The following is a 14,129-nucleotide window of genomic DNA, read 5'->3' on the forward strand; positions in this document are numbered from 1 at the left end:
ACCTGGGTTGGTTCTGCAGGGCTAGCTGGAGAGAGAAGGAGCAAGAACTTATTGTTGTCAGAAAAGACAAGAGATGCGACTGACCATACAAAGAGAGCAGAGCCAGACATTACGCTCCCAGGGGCCATGTAAACACCTGGAGAGACAGACGGAACCAATCACGCAAAGATACTTTTCTGACCATGCTCTCATCTGGGGCTCAGTCCTGCAAGGTGGTGAGCACCATCACCTTGACTGGCATTAAGGGCGCTCAGGCCCTCAGTATCTTGCAGGATTGGGTCCTTGAAAGGCATCCCTGCAAGGAAGCCTGTACTCGTCACAGGTGAGCTCTTCATAGGGGGTGTCAGATACCCTGGTAACCAAGCAGCTCCGCCCCGACTCTGTGAAGATTTTAGATCAATACGAACAATAGACACACTTCTTGTACACACTGACATAGTGAAGGCAGAGGAGGCAGCCCCTGATGGTGGGATGTGTTATCTGGTGTCTGGCGACGACCCACAACCCTGCAGCTCCTCTTCTGTGCCTATACATAGGTGTAGACAGCAGTCAGCATGCTCCTAACAGATGGCAGAGACCTGAAGGGGGGCCAGGGGGAGGGGCCAGGAGACGCTGGCGGCTGTGTGGGGAGGAATGACCAGAGCAGCGCGGGTCCCATCCAGAACGACAGCTTGCATATGGATAAGCAACGAGATAATTACAATCTTGAAAAAAGGGAGAAGCAAAGCCCCACTGCTGCAGCGTCCTCCGGCTGCCAGCGCCTCGCGACCCATACGTCCCGCGTAGCTCTCTTTGCAGCCTCATCATAAGAAAATTACTTGCCATAAAAGCCCTGGTTAGAGTGTAACATTATATACAGCTGGGAAGCCATTTAGCTATTGATAGACCCCTGTTGTCAGGGACTGGGGGTTGGCTCTCGTGTAAGTGAGCAATTTGGAAGAAAAAAAAAAAACCCTCCCCTCGCCCCCCCGCCCCCAAATAAATAAATAAAAAGAGAGAGAGACAATACCCGTTACGCTTACAGAGTTTAGAGGCTTGTGCCAGCTGGGAAGCTACAGCATATGAAATATGCATTGCACGGAACAAAACAAACTGAAATACTCCATGGTGGGGAAAAGTAACCCTTTCCTGCATGCAGTGCCCACGCCACAGGGGAAGCCAAAGCCCTCGTGTGAGCAAAGGTCACAGGTGCAGGACCAAAGAAAAGTAGGAAGGAAGCACCCAAGTCTAAAGAGGAAGCGTTAGTGGGGGGTTAGAAGGCCAGGATAGTCGTCCTCTTCACCTCTCTGGTTACGCTCAGCACTGAATTAGCACTGCACATACGTCTAACCCAGGCCTGGCTCAACCCCACAGGCATAACGGGCAGCTGCCTTGGGCAGATAATCATTCAGTGACTGCTTCTTGTACAAGTGGCCATGGCCACGATGGCGGTGATGGCCTAGCTCGTCTATAGCAGCAACAGGTTGCTGTCACAAAAGACCAGAAACCGATCCATTCTAATAATCAGAACTGGCAATTCTGCACCTCTAAGCCCTACAACTCTCCTCCGAAGATCTCAAAGAAACACGAACCCTCGCAGCTCCTAGTGAGGGATGTCTAGGGATCGCTTTACCAACACTGAAATGAAGCCACTTCTCAGCGGTTTAACAACATTTAGCAATGCTACACAACTGCTTAGAAGATGAAGCGAAGAATACAAGGTCAAATCAGAAGTGCAGAAGACATTCAGGGAGACAGACTTAGCCATGACACCTGGGTTTATACACCTGTTCACAGAAGTGCCTCAGGGTGCTTAAATACTAAAAGGAGTCAGGACCTTCTTTGCTTGTTTCACACTGCACCCCCAGCACCTGTTGCCTCAGAGGGCAAGCGCCACCTACTCAACCAGCACTGCTTGAAGCACCTAGGTTCCTCTCAGAGTACGCCTGCAGGAAATCTCTTAACTTTGCAATCCCATCACACCCCAGCACTTCAGAGGGGTTTCGGTGACTTGTTCACTGGGGTTGCCAGGTTAATGAGCTAAGCCACATTTGCTGAGAATTTACTATGGGGAGAAATGAAAACTATCAAAGCAAAACCTGTTCTTTTGGCCTTTGCCATACGAGGTACCACTTAACTCTTCACCACCATGCCCAGGAAAGAGATGTAATGCGGGGCCTTGGCTCTCCAGCAATATTCTGGGAGCACTGTGTGAACAGCCCGGGGCCAACAGCGACGAAGAAACCAAGAGCCATGGAGTTGATTCCGAGAGGGAAATCTAGGTGGCGTGCATCGATAAACAGCCGGCATTGGCAGGAAGTGATACGAAGAGTCAACCAGCAACAAACCCAACCCAGAACTGCTCTTCTCAGACTCTTCCTGCTCAGAGCAGAGATGACTAGAGATAATCACTGGGGTTAAAAAGAAATCCTACTGATGGAGCCACATGTACGAATGGAATCCAACACTCTAATGAAGGGAAAGGGAAAAAAAAGAAGGAACAAAGAGATGCAGCAAAATTTCAGCTAAGTAGATTATTGATCTTCAGGGCATGCCAGAAACCAACTCTGCAAATTACATCAGTCCCCTCGCTGCAATATTACACAGTTACCAGACTGCAAAGTGGCAATGTTCCCTCACCATCCAACTCTACCACACAGCCCATACCCATCCCTATACCATCTGTGGTGGACGAGATAGTATTTCATCTTTGAGAGACGTCTCTGAGTTCTGTTTGCATCCTTCCCTTCAGCCAGAAGCACAAAGGTGTCTGAAGGGTGAATATTTAACAGAAAGCAACACAACCTCCCTTGCATTTAACAAGGTGAGGCCGGCTATGCATGGCATTGGGAACAAATGGCTCAAAGAAACTCTGTCGTCTTGCTTCCTGAGGCTGGGATGGCCAAACACAAGCAGGACAAGGCAATGACCTTGTAACACTTTGTACAGCTAAGAAAAGAATCTGTAGCAAAAAATTTACTTGGTATGTGCAGCCTCTTTTTGCTGCTTGCGGAAAACAGGGGATGGAATGGTTCTGATTATTCATATGGCACAGCTGAAGTGTGACTGCCTCGTGGACAGCCTCGATAGTCTGCCTACCCCCAATCAGAAGGATCACCTTCTCATGGGGAACAGGGTCAGAGGATCATTGTGGGCCTAACCATCACAGCTTCTTATTAGCACACCCCACAGTTAGTCACTTCCAGCCCTGCTGACACCACCAAACTCATCCTTAACCCTCTGCATGCTCTCCAATGTAGTGTACAATGTACATAAGGGACACGTCTTTCAGCACAGCCTGACATCCCTACAATGGCCAGGAGTTACATTTCTACAGCGGCAGCATTATTATTTGTATAGTACCACCGAAGAGCACTGTGCTTTTTATATAGGAGAGGTCCTGGCCCTGAGTTGAAGCAGAAACCGTGCTTTATTACATTGTTATGCTTTAAGTGTTTATTTCCTAGTGGGGGATGAGCAGGCCATGATATGACATTTGGTCATTTTTCACATTATCAACATCAAAACATCTAGCAGTGCCCAGAGCTAGGATGGGAGCTTACGGATGGATTTATCAATCAAAATCAAATACATAAATAAATGGAGAAGGATGGGAAGCAACCTCCTTTCCTATGTTGTGTGGGCTTCGTTCTTTAACCTATACTTGACTGCCATGTTTATTGTTCTTTAACTCTTACCTATCTGCCTTTTTTCATTACTTTGCCCTTGCCTGACTTCCTTTTCTTTTTGGCTTAAGTCAGGGGTGGGCAAACTTTTTGGTCCGAAGGCCACATCTGGGTGAGGAAATTGTATGCAGGGCAGGGAATTGGGGTGTGTGGGGGGGTGCGGTGTGCAGGAAGGGGATTGGGGCGGAGGAGGGGTCTGGGGTGCATGAGGGGGCTCAGGGCATGGAGGTTGGGGTGCAGGAGGGGTGCGGGTTGTGGCAGGGGGCTTAGGGCAGGGAGTTGGGGGGCGGGGTGCAGGCGGGGTTGAGGCTTCGGTCCAGTGCCGCTTATCTAAAGCGGCACTGGGGTGGCAGCGGTGCACACCGGGGCCAGGGCAGGCTCCCTGCCTGCCCTGTTCCCGGCCCCGTGCCGCTCCAGGAAGCTCTGCAGCCCCTGAAGGAGGGGGGGCAAAGGGCTCTGTGTGCTCTGCCCTTGCTGCGCCTTCAGGTACCTCCCCCGAAACTCCCACTGGCCGCGGTTCCCCGTTTCCGGCCAATGGGAGCGGCGGGGCACGGTGCCTGAAGGCATGGGCAACGCACGGAGCCCTCTGCCCCCCTGCCCTGGATCCGCAGGGACGTCAAGGTGCCGGACGCTTCTGAGAGCGGCGCGGAGCCCACGGCACCACTGGGGGCAATCCCGCGGGCCGGATCCAAAGCCCTGAGGGGCCGGATCCGGCCCACGGGCCGTAGTTTGCCCATCCCTGGCTTAAGTACATGGATCTCAAAGTCCTCAGCACATGTTAATTATGGCTCTTAACCCTCCAGTGAGGGAGGGAAGTAAATATTTTTATCCCCATTTCACAAAAGGGGGGAACCAAGGCACAAAGAAGGGAAGTGACTTGCCGAAGTGGCGGAACCAGGGTTGGAACCCAGGAGTCTTGGCATCTGAGTCATAGAATCATAGAATATCAGGGTTGGAAGGGACCTCAGGAGGTCCAACCCCCTGCTCAAAGCAGAACCTAATCCCAACTAAATCATCCCAGCCAGGGCTTTGTCAAGCCTGACCTTAAAAACCTCTAAGGAAGGGGATTCCACCACCTCCCTATGTAACCCATTCCAGTGCTTCACCACCCTCCTAGTGAAAAAGTTTTTCCTAATATCCAACTTAAACCTCCCCCACTGCAACTTGAGACCATTACTCACGATCCATTGTCTACAGCCAAGCTCTAAGATATAACCGCATTTGCTCCAATCCCTCAGATAGAGACAAGCACCTACAAGATCTCTATCAAGCATTCTTAAAACTACAATACCCACCTGCTGAAGTGAAAAAACAGATTGACAGAGCCAGACGAGTACCCAGAAGTCACCTCCTACAAGACAGGCCCAACAAAGAAAATAACAGAATACCACTAGCTGTCACCTTCAGCCCCCAACTAAAACCTCTCCAGTGCATCATCAGAGATCTACAACCTATCCTGAAAGATGATCCTTTACTCTCACAGATCCTGGGAGACAGACCTGGCCTCGCTTACAGACAACCCCCCAACCTAAAGCAAATACTCACCAGCAACCACACATCACTGAACAAAAACACTAACCCAGGAACCTATCCTTGTAACAAAGCCCGATGCCAACTCTGTCCACATATCTATTCAAGTGACATCATCATAGGACCTAATCACATCAGCCATACCATCAGGGGCTCGTTCACTTGCACATCTACCAATGTGATATATGCCATCATGTGCCAGCAATGCCCCTCTGCTATGTACATTGGCCAAACCGGATAGTCTCTACGCAAAAGAATTAATGGACACAAATATGACATCAGGAATCATAATACTCAAAAACCAGTGGGAGAACACTTTAGCCTGTCTGGCCATTCAACGACAGACCTGCGGGTGGCTATCTTACAACAGAAAAACTTCAAAAACAGACTCCAACGAGAGACTGCTGAGCTGGAATTGATATGCAAACTAGATACAATCAACTCAGGATTGAATAAGGACTGGGAATGGCTGAGCCATTACAAACATTGAATCTATCTCCCCTTGTAAGTATTCTCACACTTCTTATCAAACTGTCTGTACTGGGCTATCTTGATTATCACTTCAAAAGTTTTTTTCTCTTACTTAATTGGCCTCTCAGAGTTGGTAAGACAACTCCCACCTGTTCATGCTCTCTGTATGTGTGTATATATATCTCCTCAATATATGTTTCACTCTATATGCATCCGAAGAAGTAGGCTGTAGTCCACGAAAGCTTATGCTCTAATAAATTTGTTAGTCTCTAAGGTGCCACAAGTACTCCTGTTCTTTTTGCGGATACAGACTAACACGGCTGCTACTCTGAAACCACTCCTTGTTCTGTCATCTGGTACCACTGAGAACAGTCTAGATTCATCCTCTTTGGAATCCCCTTTCAGGTAGTTGAAAGCAGCTATCAAATCCCCCCTAATTCTTCTCTTCTGCAGACTAAACAATCCCAGTTCCCTCAGCCTCTCCTCATAAATCATGTGCTCCAGCCCCCTAATCATTTTTGTTGCCCTCCACTGGACTCTTTCCAATTTTTCCACATCCTTCTTGTAGTGTGAGGCCCAAAACTGGACACAGTACTCCAGGTGAGGCCTCACAAATGTCGAATAGAAGGGAACGATCACATCCCTCGATCTGCTGGCAATGCCCCTACTTATACAGCCCAAAATGCCGTTAGCCTTCTTGGCAACAAGGGCACACTGTTGACTCATATCCAGCTTCTCGTCCACGGTAACCCCTAGGTCCTTTTCTGCAGAACTGCTGCCTAGCCACTTGGTCCCTAGTCTGTAACAGTGAATGGGATTCTTCCGTCCTAAGTGCAGGACTCTGCACTTGTCCTTGTTGAACCTCATCAGATTATATTATTGGCTAAATTATATTGTCAGAATCCTGATCTCTGGGAGAGAGCCATGGCGGTCAGGAAGCCCCTCGTTTCATCGCGTATAAACAAAGCTCAGCATATTTCCCTTTGATTGTCCCGGGGAGATGGGGATTTGGGTCTTTTCTACTTTAAGCATGTTTCACTGAAATACTCTCTGGTGATATAAATTATTAGACAAACGTGTACCCAGCACACAGGCCCCAGCACGTCAGCCCAGGAACATGCATTAGTTGAGGCTTTCAGTGTGTCACTGCAGGCAGGAAGGAGTTAAATTATATTGTTAATTTAGGACATACACACACTTTCTCTGGGTCTCTGCCAAGGCCACTGCCGTTTCCAGCAGAACAGGTGCATAGTGAGAGTCTCTGAGCTCATCAGGTGACTAGCACCTGGTGGACAGCACACCCATGGACTATAAAGCCATGCTGCTCAGACTGGCTGCTTCCACGTAATAACGATATTAAACTCCTGGCATCTCAGTGATTTTATCTACGGAGACATGCATTCAAAGCAGCACCCACACTGCCCATCTTGGTCACTTCCTGACAACTACAGTAGTACGCTGCTGCACTTTGCCATTGGAAATAGTCTGTTAGCAATGGGACAGACTGGAAATACCTGTAAGGATCAACAAACAAAGCCATCTCTTAGTTCAGCCCCATTAGCACAGGGGCTGCTCAAAGGATAGGTATAAGCAGATGGGACAGTCTCCCTTCCAGTACTCAGAAACTTCCAGCCAGGCTACGGAAAAAATAGATTGAAAGGCTGAGCAAAGGGGCAGTGCGTGAGAGATGGGGACAGCTGTTTGGACTCACACTAGAAGAATGATCAGGACAATACCCAGAGGCAAACATCTCTGTCTCCCTGTACGTTCCGAGTCAGACATCTTGCAAACTCAGCAGAACATTCAAAAGGCCCTAGGGAGACTTTGATGGAAAGTCAGCCTCTAGTCAGGCATCAGCTAGAGGCTTGGGGCCAATTTCAGAGCTGGGGTAAGCAAGTGCAGCTCCCAGTGACTGCAAATGAGCATTTAGACTTCGATATGTGCTGCGACCGCTTACATCAGGGCGGAGTTTGGTTGGCGGGATATACGGTATGTGGCACCGAATGAGGGAAATGCCCAGTGATGGATAATTGGGAGGAGGTGACAGGCAGGCGCAAAGGGGTAAATGATGGCCCCTGGTATGTAAACCCAGCCAGCTCAGAACTAGACAGAGTAGTACAAAGCCTCACTTCCCTGAAACCACGGGGGGACCTGAGCCAGGCTCAGACGACTGAGGTTTAGCTACATGAAATCTGGACTCCCCTTCTCCTCTGCTTCCCCTTTAAATAAAGCCAGATCCAGTGCCCCCACAAGGACTAGCAGATGGCCCGGTGTACAGCCAGCCTAGCTCTGGTCCAGACTTTTGCAAAAATCAAACAAAAACCACATATATTTTGTTCACCTGTACATTAAAAACAGTGACCACATCTCACCCCGGAGGTGACTGATTTCTGTAATGGGCAAAGGAGTCTTATATTCTAGATCTAATTCGGAAAGAGCCCTGGGATTCTTCCGGGTGAATAGTGGTAAGGGCTCATTATGAAAATTGTACTGGACAAATGGTTTACATTTCATGTCCCCAGCCAGTGCAAGTGAAAAAGGACCGACATGTAACTCTAAGACCAGGAGTCAGAAATAAGAAAGCAAACAGATTTCCAGGCTCTCTCTAGCAATGATGTGACAAAAATGGGACACAACTTCTCACATGTTAAACTGCCCACAGGGTCATTTTAAGAGTCCTCTACCCCGCCCAGCTCTCAGCAAAACAAGGTCATTTAACGCGCAGGCCAACAGTAATTACAGCTAGACGCACAGTAAGTCCCTTTCCTGCCCAGATCTTCATGCTGGTTTTGCTAACAGACAGGCTCCGTAACTCTATCAAGGTGCCAGAATGCCCTGACAAGCTTTCACCTTTTTTTAACCTCTCTTAGTTAATCTAGGGATTTTTTATACAAATGAAAAGGAGTCTCATAGTGCTGGCTGCAGCGTGGCACACTGAGGGTAGATGCAGTCTGACCTCCCCACACACAGCTCTTCAAATGGATTTCAATCCAGTGATGCCTCTCCCTCACTGCTTTTCCAGTTCTGGCCTTCTCACTGTACAGGTGCACCTCAGTCCCAACCCACAGCAGCCCCACCAGCTCTTCCGGCCAGGCTCCAGCATAGAGAACCCCCTCAATCGTGATTTACAGGAGACAGAGTGAAGAAGTTCTCTTTGAGCTTGTCACCAGTAGTTACAAGAGCAGTGTAATCAAGTATTTCCTGTGCTCATCAGGAACTCCGCTAGAACCCCTGGCATCCACATGGCTACAGGAGAAACTAACCTGGTTTACTAGAGAGTCCAGTAACTCTGCCATTCCTTCGTCTGGGACCAGCTTTCAAAGACTGGCCTCCCTGCTTTGCACCCACACATAAGTGGTTGCTGGTGTAATTCCTCTCACATACACACTTATTTACTTGAGTGAGCCTGCAGATCCCATGGTTATCGATCTACAGTAAGTGACGTGAATCGCAACTACAATGAGGGCACAAAAGGGAAGCCAGGTGAAGGGCACCCTGGCAATTGGGGGGTGGGAAAGAGGAGGAAGGTGTTGTGTCTAAGATGCACTCTGCCTGCTGCTCCAAACCTACATACAGATGTCTGGTCTATACGCTGCAAGCTGCTTAGGGCAAGGACAGTTACTTGTTTGGTCTGTAAAGTGCCACACATGGAATAATCAAAGAATCCTAGAAATGTAGGACTGGAAGGGACCACGAGAGGTCATCTTTCCAGTCTCCTGCAATGAGGCAGGACTAAGTATTAGCTAGACCATACCCTGACAGGTATTTGTCTAATCGATTCTTCAACAGTTCCAGTGACCACATAATAATAATATAGTATACAATAAAGAAACGAGACTAACGAATATCAGTGCGTCACTAGGGATAGCAAGAGTGTCTGCCTCTTTCTGGGTCTCTGGGGAAAGGGAGAAGTGTTTTAATAATTTTCACTGAGAGCAGGACCCAAAGAGCAACCCAATACCAGTGTCACACTGTTGTCATGATCTTTACCCAAAAGAAGCATGTAATAGATCACTGGAAAACTAATAACTCACTGATCATTAATATTCTTGCATGATTTATGCACGGTTAATCCACACAGAATTTTACAGATGTGCTGGAAATAGGTAACTAAAACGTGTTTACACAGGCAGGTCAGGGCGAGTTGATAAACAGGGTATTTCCAGACAAGGAAAGAGGCCAGCACCTCAAGCCAGGTGTGTCCAAATTCAATGGGCTATTCATTGAAATCGGAGGTTGCAGGAAGAGATCACTGCATTGTAAAAATCATCAGTGGGGGAGGAGCTAATATGGACCCTACACCCAGCAAGGAAAAGGAACCGGATCTGGGGAGAGAGAACCTCTAAGTTACCCTGCACCTGAGGAGACAAAGGACCCAAGCACTCCGAGCTCTGTGAAGAGTCTTGGCTAAAACACGGGTCAGCCATGCTGGAAGAAAGACCGGAGAGACAAACTTCTTTGAACAAAGGACTCTAGTCTAAGGACACTAGTTAATTTAGACTGAAATCCTAGAAGCATTTCCTTACTTGTATTTGTTTGTAATCATTTCTATCTTTATTCCTTACACCTGATATCACTCAAACCTACGCCCTCTTATTCAGAAACTTACTTTACTATAAACCAACCCCAGCTTTGATTGATGTGGAGGGTTTGCCCATCCCAGTTACCCTTACTAGGCTGCTGTGTTCTCGCCCTTTAAAGGAGTGGCAAACTTGCTGGGGTTTTGTGAGTGCTACAGTGAGAGGGACTGAGCACTGCAGATACATGACTCTGAGGGACTCGGGAATCGGGATTCACTAATTACTGCAAGGCAAGATTTGGACTGATGGAGTCCTAGCAGTTTGATGGCAGGGCGACAAGCTGGTGTGTCAGGGAGCTGATACACCCAGCTTAGCATCAGCGAGGCTCCCACTTGCTAAGGCTGGGAGAGGTAACGCAGCGACTCAGCTCTGGGAACCCTAGCAGATTGTCACAGAGACAAGAGACAGAAGCAGACAACATGGCTGCATGCTACCTTTGTGTCACGTTCATCTCCTTGAGCGTGGATGGTGTAGGAAGGACCTTCCCTGCTCAAGCGCTCCGTGGCAATGCGCACTTCCACCCCTGGCAGCGGGGTCCCCACAGATCCTGGGAAAGGAAACAAGGGGGAATGAGAGAGAGTTGGGTGGTACATGGAAGAAAGGGACTGCTCTTCTGCAGCTGAGCTCTGCAGGGTGGCACTGTGCAGCCACAGAACAGGAGGCTACCCTCTACGGAAACGGCGATCACATGAGGTGATGCAAACACACATCACACACATGCTTGCAAAACCTTCTCCTATGTTATTCAGTCGTTCACTGAAGGAGGCACTGTAGGAAATGCCTAGAAAAGCGAACATGTCTCCATATCGGAGCAGGTCCCTTCCAGTCACTCTCTGAGGTCAGACCAAACGTCGGCACAGCTTCGTAGCTCAGTAATGAAGCTGTATTTAAAAAAAAGGGGGGGAAAACAAGCATACACACGAAAAGAAAGAGCACGATGATTGTTACAGCTGCTCTCGGCTTCTTACCACCCAGACTTGACAGGGAGGCAAAGGCACAGAGATGTAAGAACTGCCAGGGATTATCTCCGTTTTATTTGCATCAATATGCTGCGTATAAAACACCAAAGGGGAAAAGCAGAGTTCAAAACACATTATTATTCTACAGGTTTCAGTTTTCAAAGCCGGGAAATCGGACAGTGTCAGGAACAACTGCCTATGGTCCAGTCCCCAAGTGCCTCCAAAAACTGCAGACAGCAGGATCCTAACTATCCAATTCACTAAATGTCCTTCTTGGCTAACCCATGGAGAGAAACAAGGCAGCTTTGCTGCAGAACTCTCTAACCCCAAGGCACTGGCAAGCTCATTCAGTGGTGGCCTTGGTTCATAGTGGCACAGCCCGAGGTTGTAGGTGCTGTTTGTGGTTACACAAAGGGCTTGACTGTGCATCCCATAAGCACGCGCTGGTAGAAGGCCGTCCTCACTTCGACACTTTGTACCTTCAACTCCTGCGATTTATATGACAGTGAATGCTGAAGTCTAAAGCAGAATGGGCAATGGAGGAGAGGTCAGCTGCGAGTGCTCTGCGGGTGGGGAGCACGGGACATGTCTGTGTAGGAATTCATGACATTACACTTCACTGAACATTTAATGGGATAAATAGTTCTACAGACACTAACTAGGGAGCCAGAGTTTTAAAGGCACCCAACTGATGCTTTATAAAGCTGCCCCTAGAGTTCCAGTCCAATGCTCAGAGTCACAATTAGCAAATTCCACGCCAAGCTTTCCAGCTAGCAAGGCTGCTTTCCCTGGCTGGCAGAGAGAGGGGACAGCAGTGGTGAGGAGTTATTAGTCTGAATAGCTGAGAAACTGGCAGTGGAAAGTGATTATTTTTCTAAGCCAGGTTCGGCGGCAAGCAGCTTCATGTGCCGAGAGAGAAGAGTTCCATGCAGAAAACGTCGGTGATCAAACAGAATAGGATTATTTCACCAGGAGGCAACTAATCTAAGCAAGTGATCCTGAACCCTGACCCAGTACACAGCCACCCACTCCCCAGGGCGAGTCAGATGAAAGCAAACAGAACATGGAGGGCATTCCATGGGTGATCGCAGCACATAGCAGGTGGTGTTACCAGGGCACCAGGCTGACGAGGGCAGTAATTCCCTTGAAACGCTTGGCCTGGTGTATTTCACTGCGGTTAGGAAATGCAATTAAATGTAAAAATGATACAGAATGGGACACACATTTGCTGGGAATTGGGTTGACATCCCTGACAACTAATCAGCTGGCTCCAGCATTCTAACATGGTAGTTAGAGTTGAGAGGCACAGGGACTGGAGCACAGGGCAGGGAGCCAGGCTCTCTAGTTTTAATCACAAGCTCTGACAATGTCTCTCTCTCTGAGGCCCTGGGTAAAACAAACATTTTATCCCTTTGTGCTTCACGTTACTTAGTTGCTCCACCTGGGGAATGGGGATAATTATTTTCACCTCTGGGAATAAAAATGATGCACTGCTTACCTAACACTCACCCTCGCCTTTTCTCCCCTAATGTTCATCCCCATTGCTACCACCAGTGCAAGCTTCACTGATGGCAGTGAGGGTGGCAGCAGAAGGGGAGGCAAGTCATCTGCAGCCACCAGCATGGTAACAATACAGTCCATGTCAGACGATATTAGCACTGGAATTCCACACTGCAGCAAACAGTCATTTTCTGACTCCCCCCCGTTATCGTCTGTAATTCAGGCATTTGGGTCCAAGGGGCTTCTTCCTCACCACTGATCCTCTCTGTCTGTTTGAACCTCCAGTGATCCTGTATTTGTGACATCACAATCCCGTGTTTGTCACATCAGTCAGTTGCCATGGACACGGATATGATGTGTCTAGATTTATGACTTCCCTGCAGGATCAACCAGCAGCAGATGGGCTATGAGGGAGAGAGATTTTATTGCAGCAAAACTACCCTAACAATTAGCAAATCTGGCAAGTAACAAACAGAAAACTACATGGCAGGTAAGGGATGGGTTCCTGTTGCAAGTGGGATACAGGCTTTAAAGTTTCTCACAATATAAAGATCATCTACTATATACACCCAATTATTATTAGACGTGTGACCCTGGCAACTACAGGCCAGTAAGCCTCACTTCAGTACTGGGCAAATTGGTTGAAACTATCGTAAAGAACAAAATTGTCAGATACAGAGATGAACATAATTTGTTGGGAAATAGTCAACATGGGTTTTGTAAAGGGAAATCATGCCTCACCAATCTACTAGAATTCTTTGAGGGGGTCAACAAGCATGTGGACAAAGGAGATCCAGTGGATATAGTGTATTTAGATTTTCAGAAAGCCTTTGCCAAGGTCCCTCACCAAAGGCTCTTAAGCAAAATAAGCAGTCATGGGATAAGAGGGAAGGTTCTCTCATGGATTGGTAACTGGTTAAAAGATAGGAAACAAAGGGTAGGAATAAATCAGGGTTTCTCAAACAGGGGTCGCTGCTAGTGTAGGGAAAGCCCCAGGCGGGCCGGTGTGAGCCCCGTCCGCAGGTCCGGCCAATCGCGGCTCCCACTGGCCGCGGATCACTGCTCCAGGCCAATGGGAGCTGCCGGAAGCATCGTGGGCTGAGGGACTTACTGGCTGCCGCTTCCAGCAGCTCCCATTGGCCTGGAGCAGTGATCCGCGGCCAGTGGAAGTCGCGATCGGCCGGACCTGCGGACGGGGCTCACACCGGCCCACCAGGGGCTTTCCCTACACAAGCGGCGACTCCTGTTTGAGAAACCCTGGAATAAATGGTCAGTTTTCAGAATGGAGAGAGGTAAATAGTGGTGTCCCCCAGGGATCTGTACTGGGCCCAGTCCTATTTAACATATTTATAAATGATCTGGGAAAAGGAGTAAACAGTGAGGTTGCAAAATTTGCAGATGATATAAAACTACTCAAGATAGTT

The 14,129-nt window shown here is 48.4% G+C and overlaps 1 protein-coding gene across 1 annotated transcript in view; it reads right to left on the reverse strand.

The window, feature by feature from the left end:
- Positions 1-14,129, reverse strand: part of ACSF3 (acyl-CoA synthetase family member 3) — a gene marked incomplete in the record, with an annotated part of 120,730 nt that overhangs the window by 65,145 nt on the left and 41,456 nt on the right. Inside the window, 1 exon segment of the mRNA XM_034788369.1 lies at positions 10,681-10,793. Coding sequence (XP_034644260.1) covers positions 10,681-10,793 — 113 coding nt within the window.

The sequence above is a fragment of the Trachemys scripta genome, chromosome 13 (assembly GCF_013100865.1).
Source record: "Trachemys scripta elegans isolate TJP31775 chromosome 13, CAS_Tse_1.0, whole genome shotgun sequence".
Classification (NCBI taxonomy): domain Eukaryota; kingdom Metazoa; phylum Chordata; order Testudines; family Emydidae; genus Trachemys; species Trachemys scripta.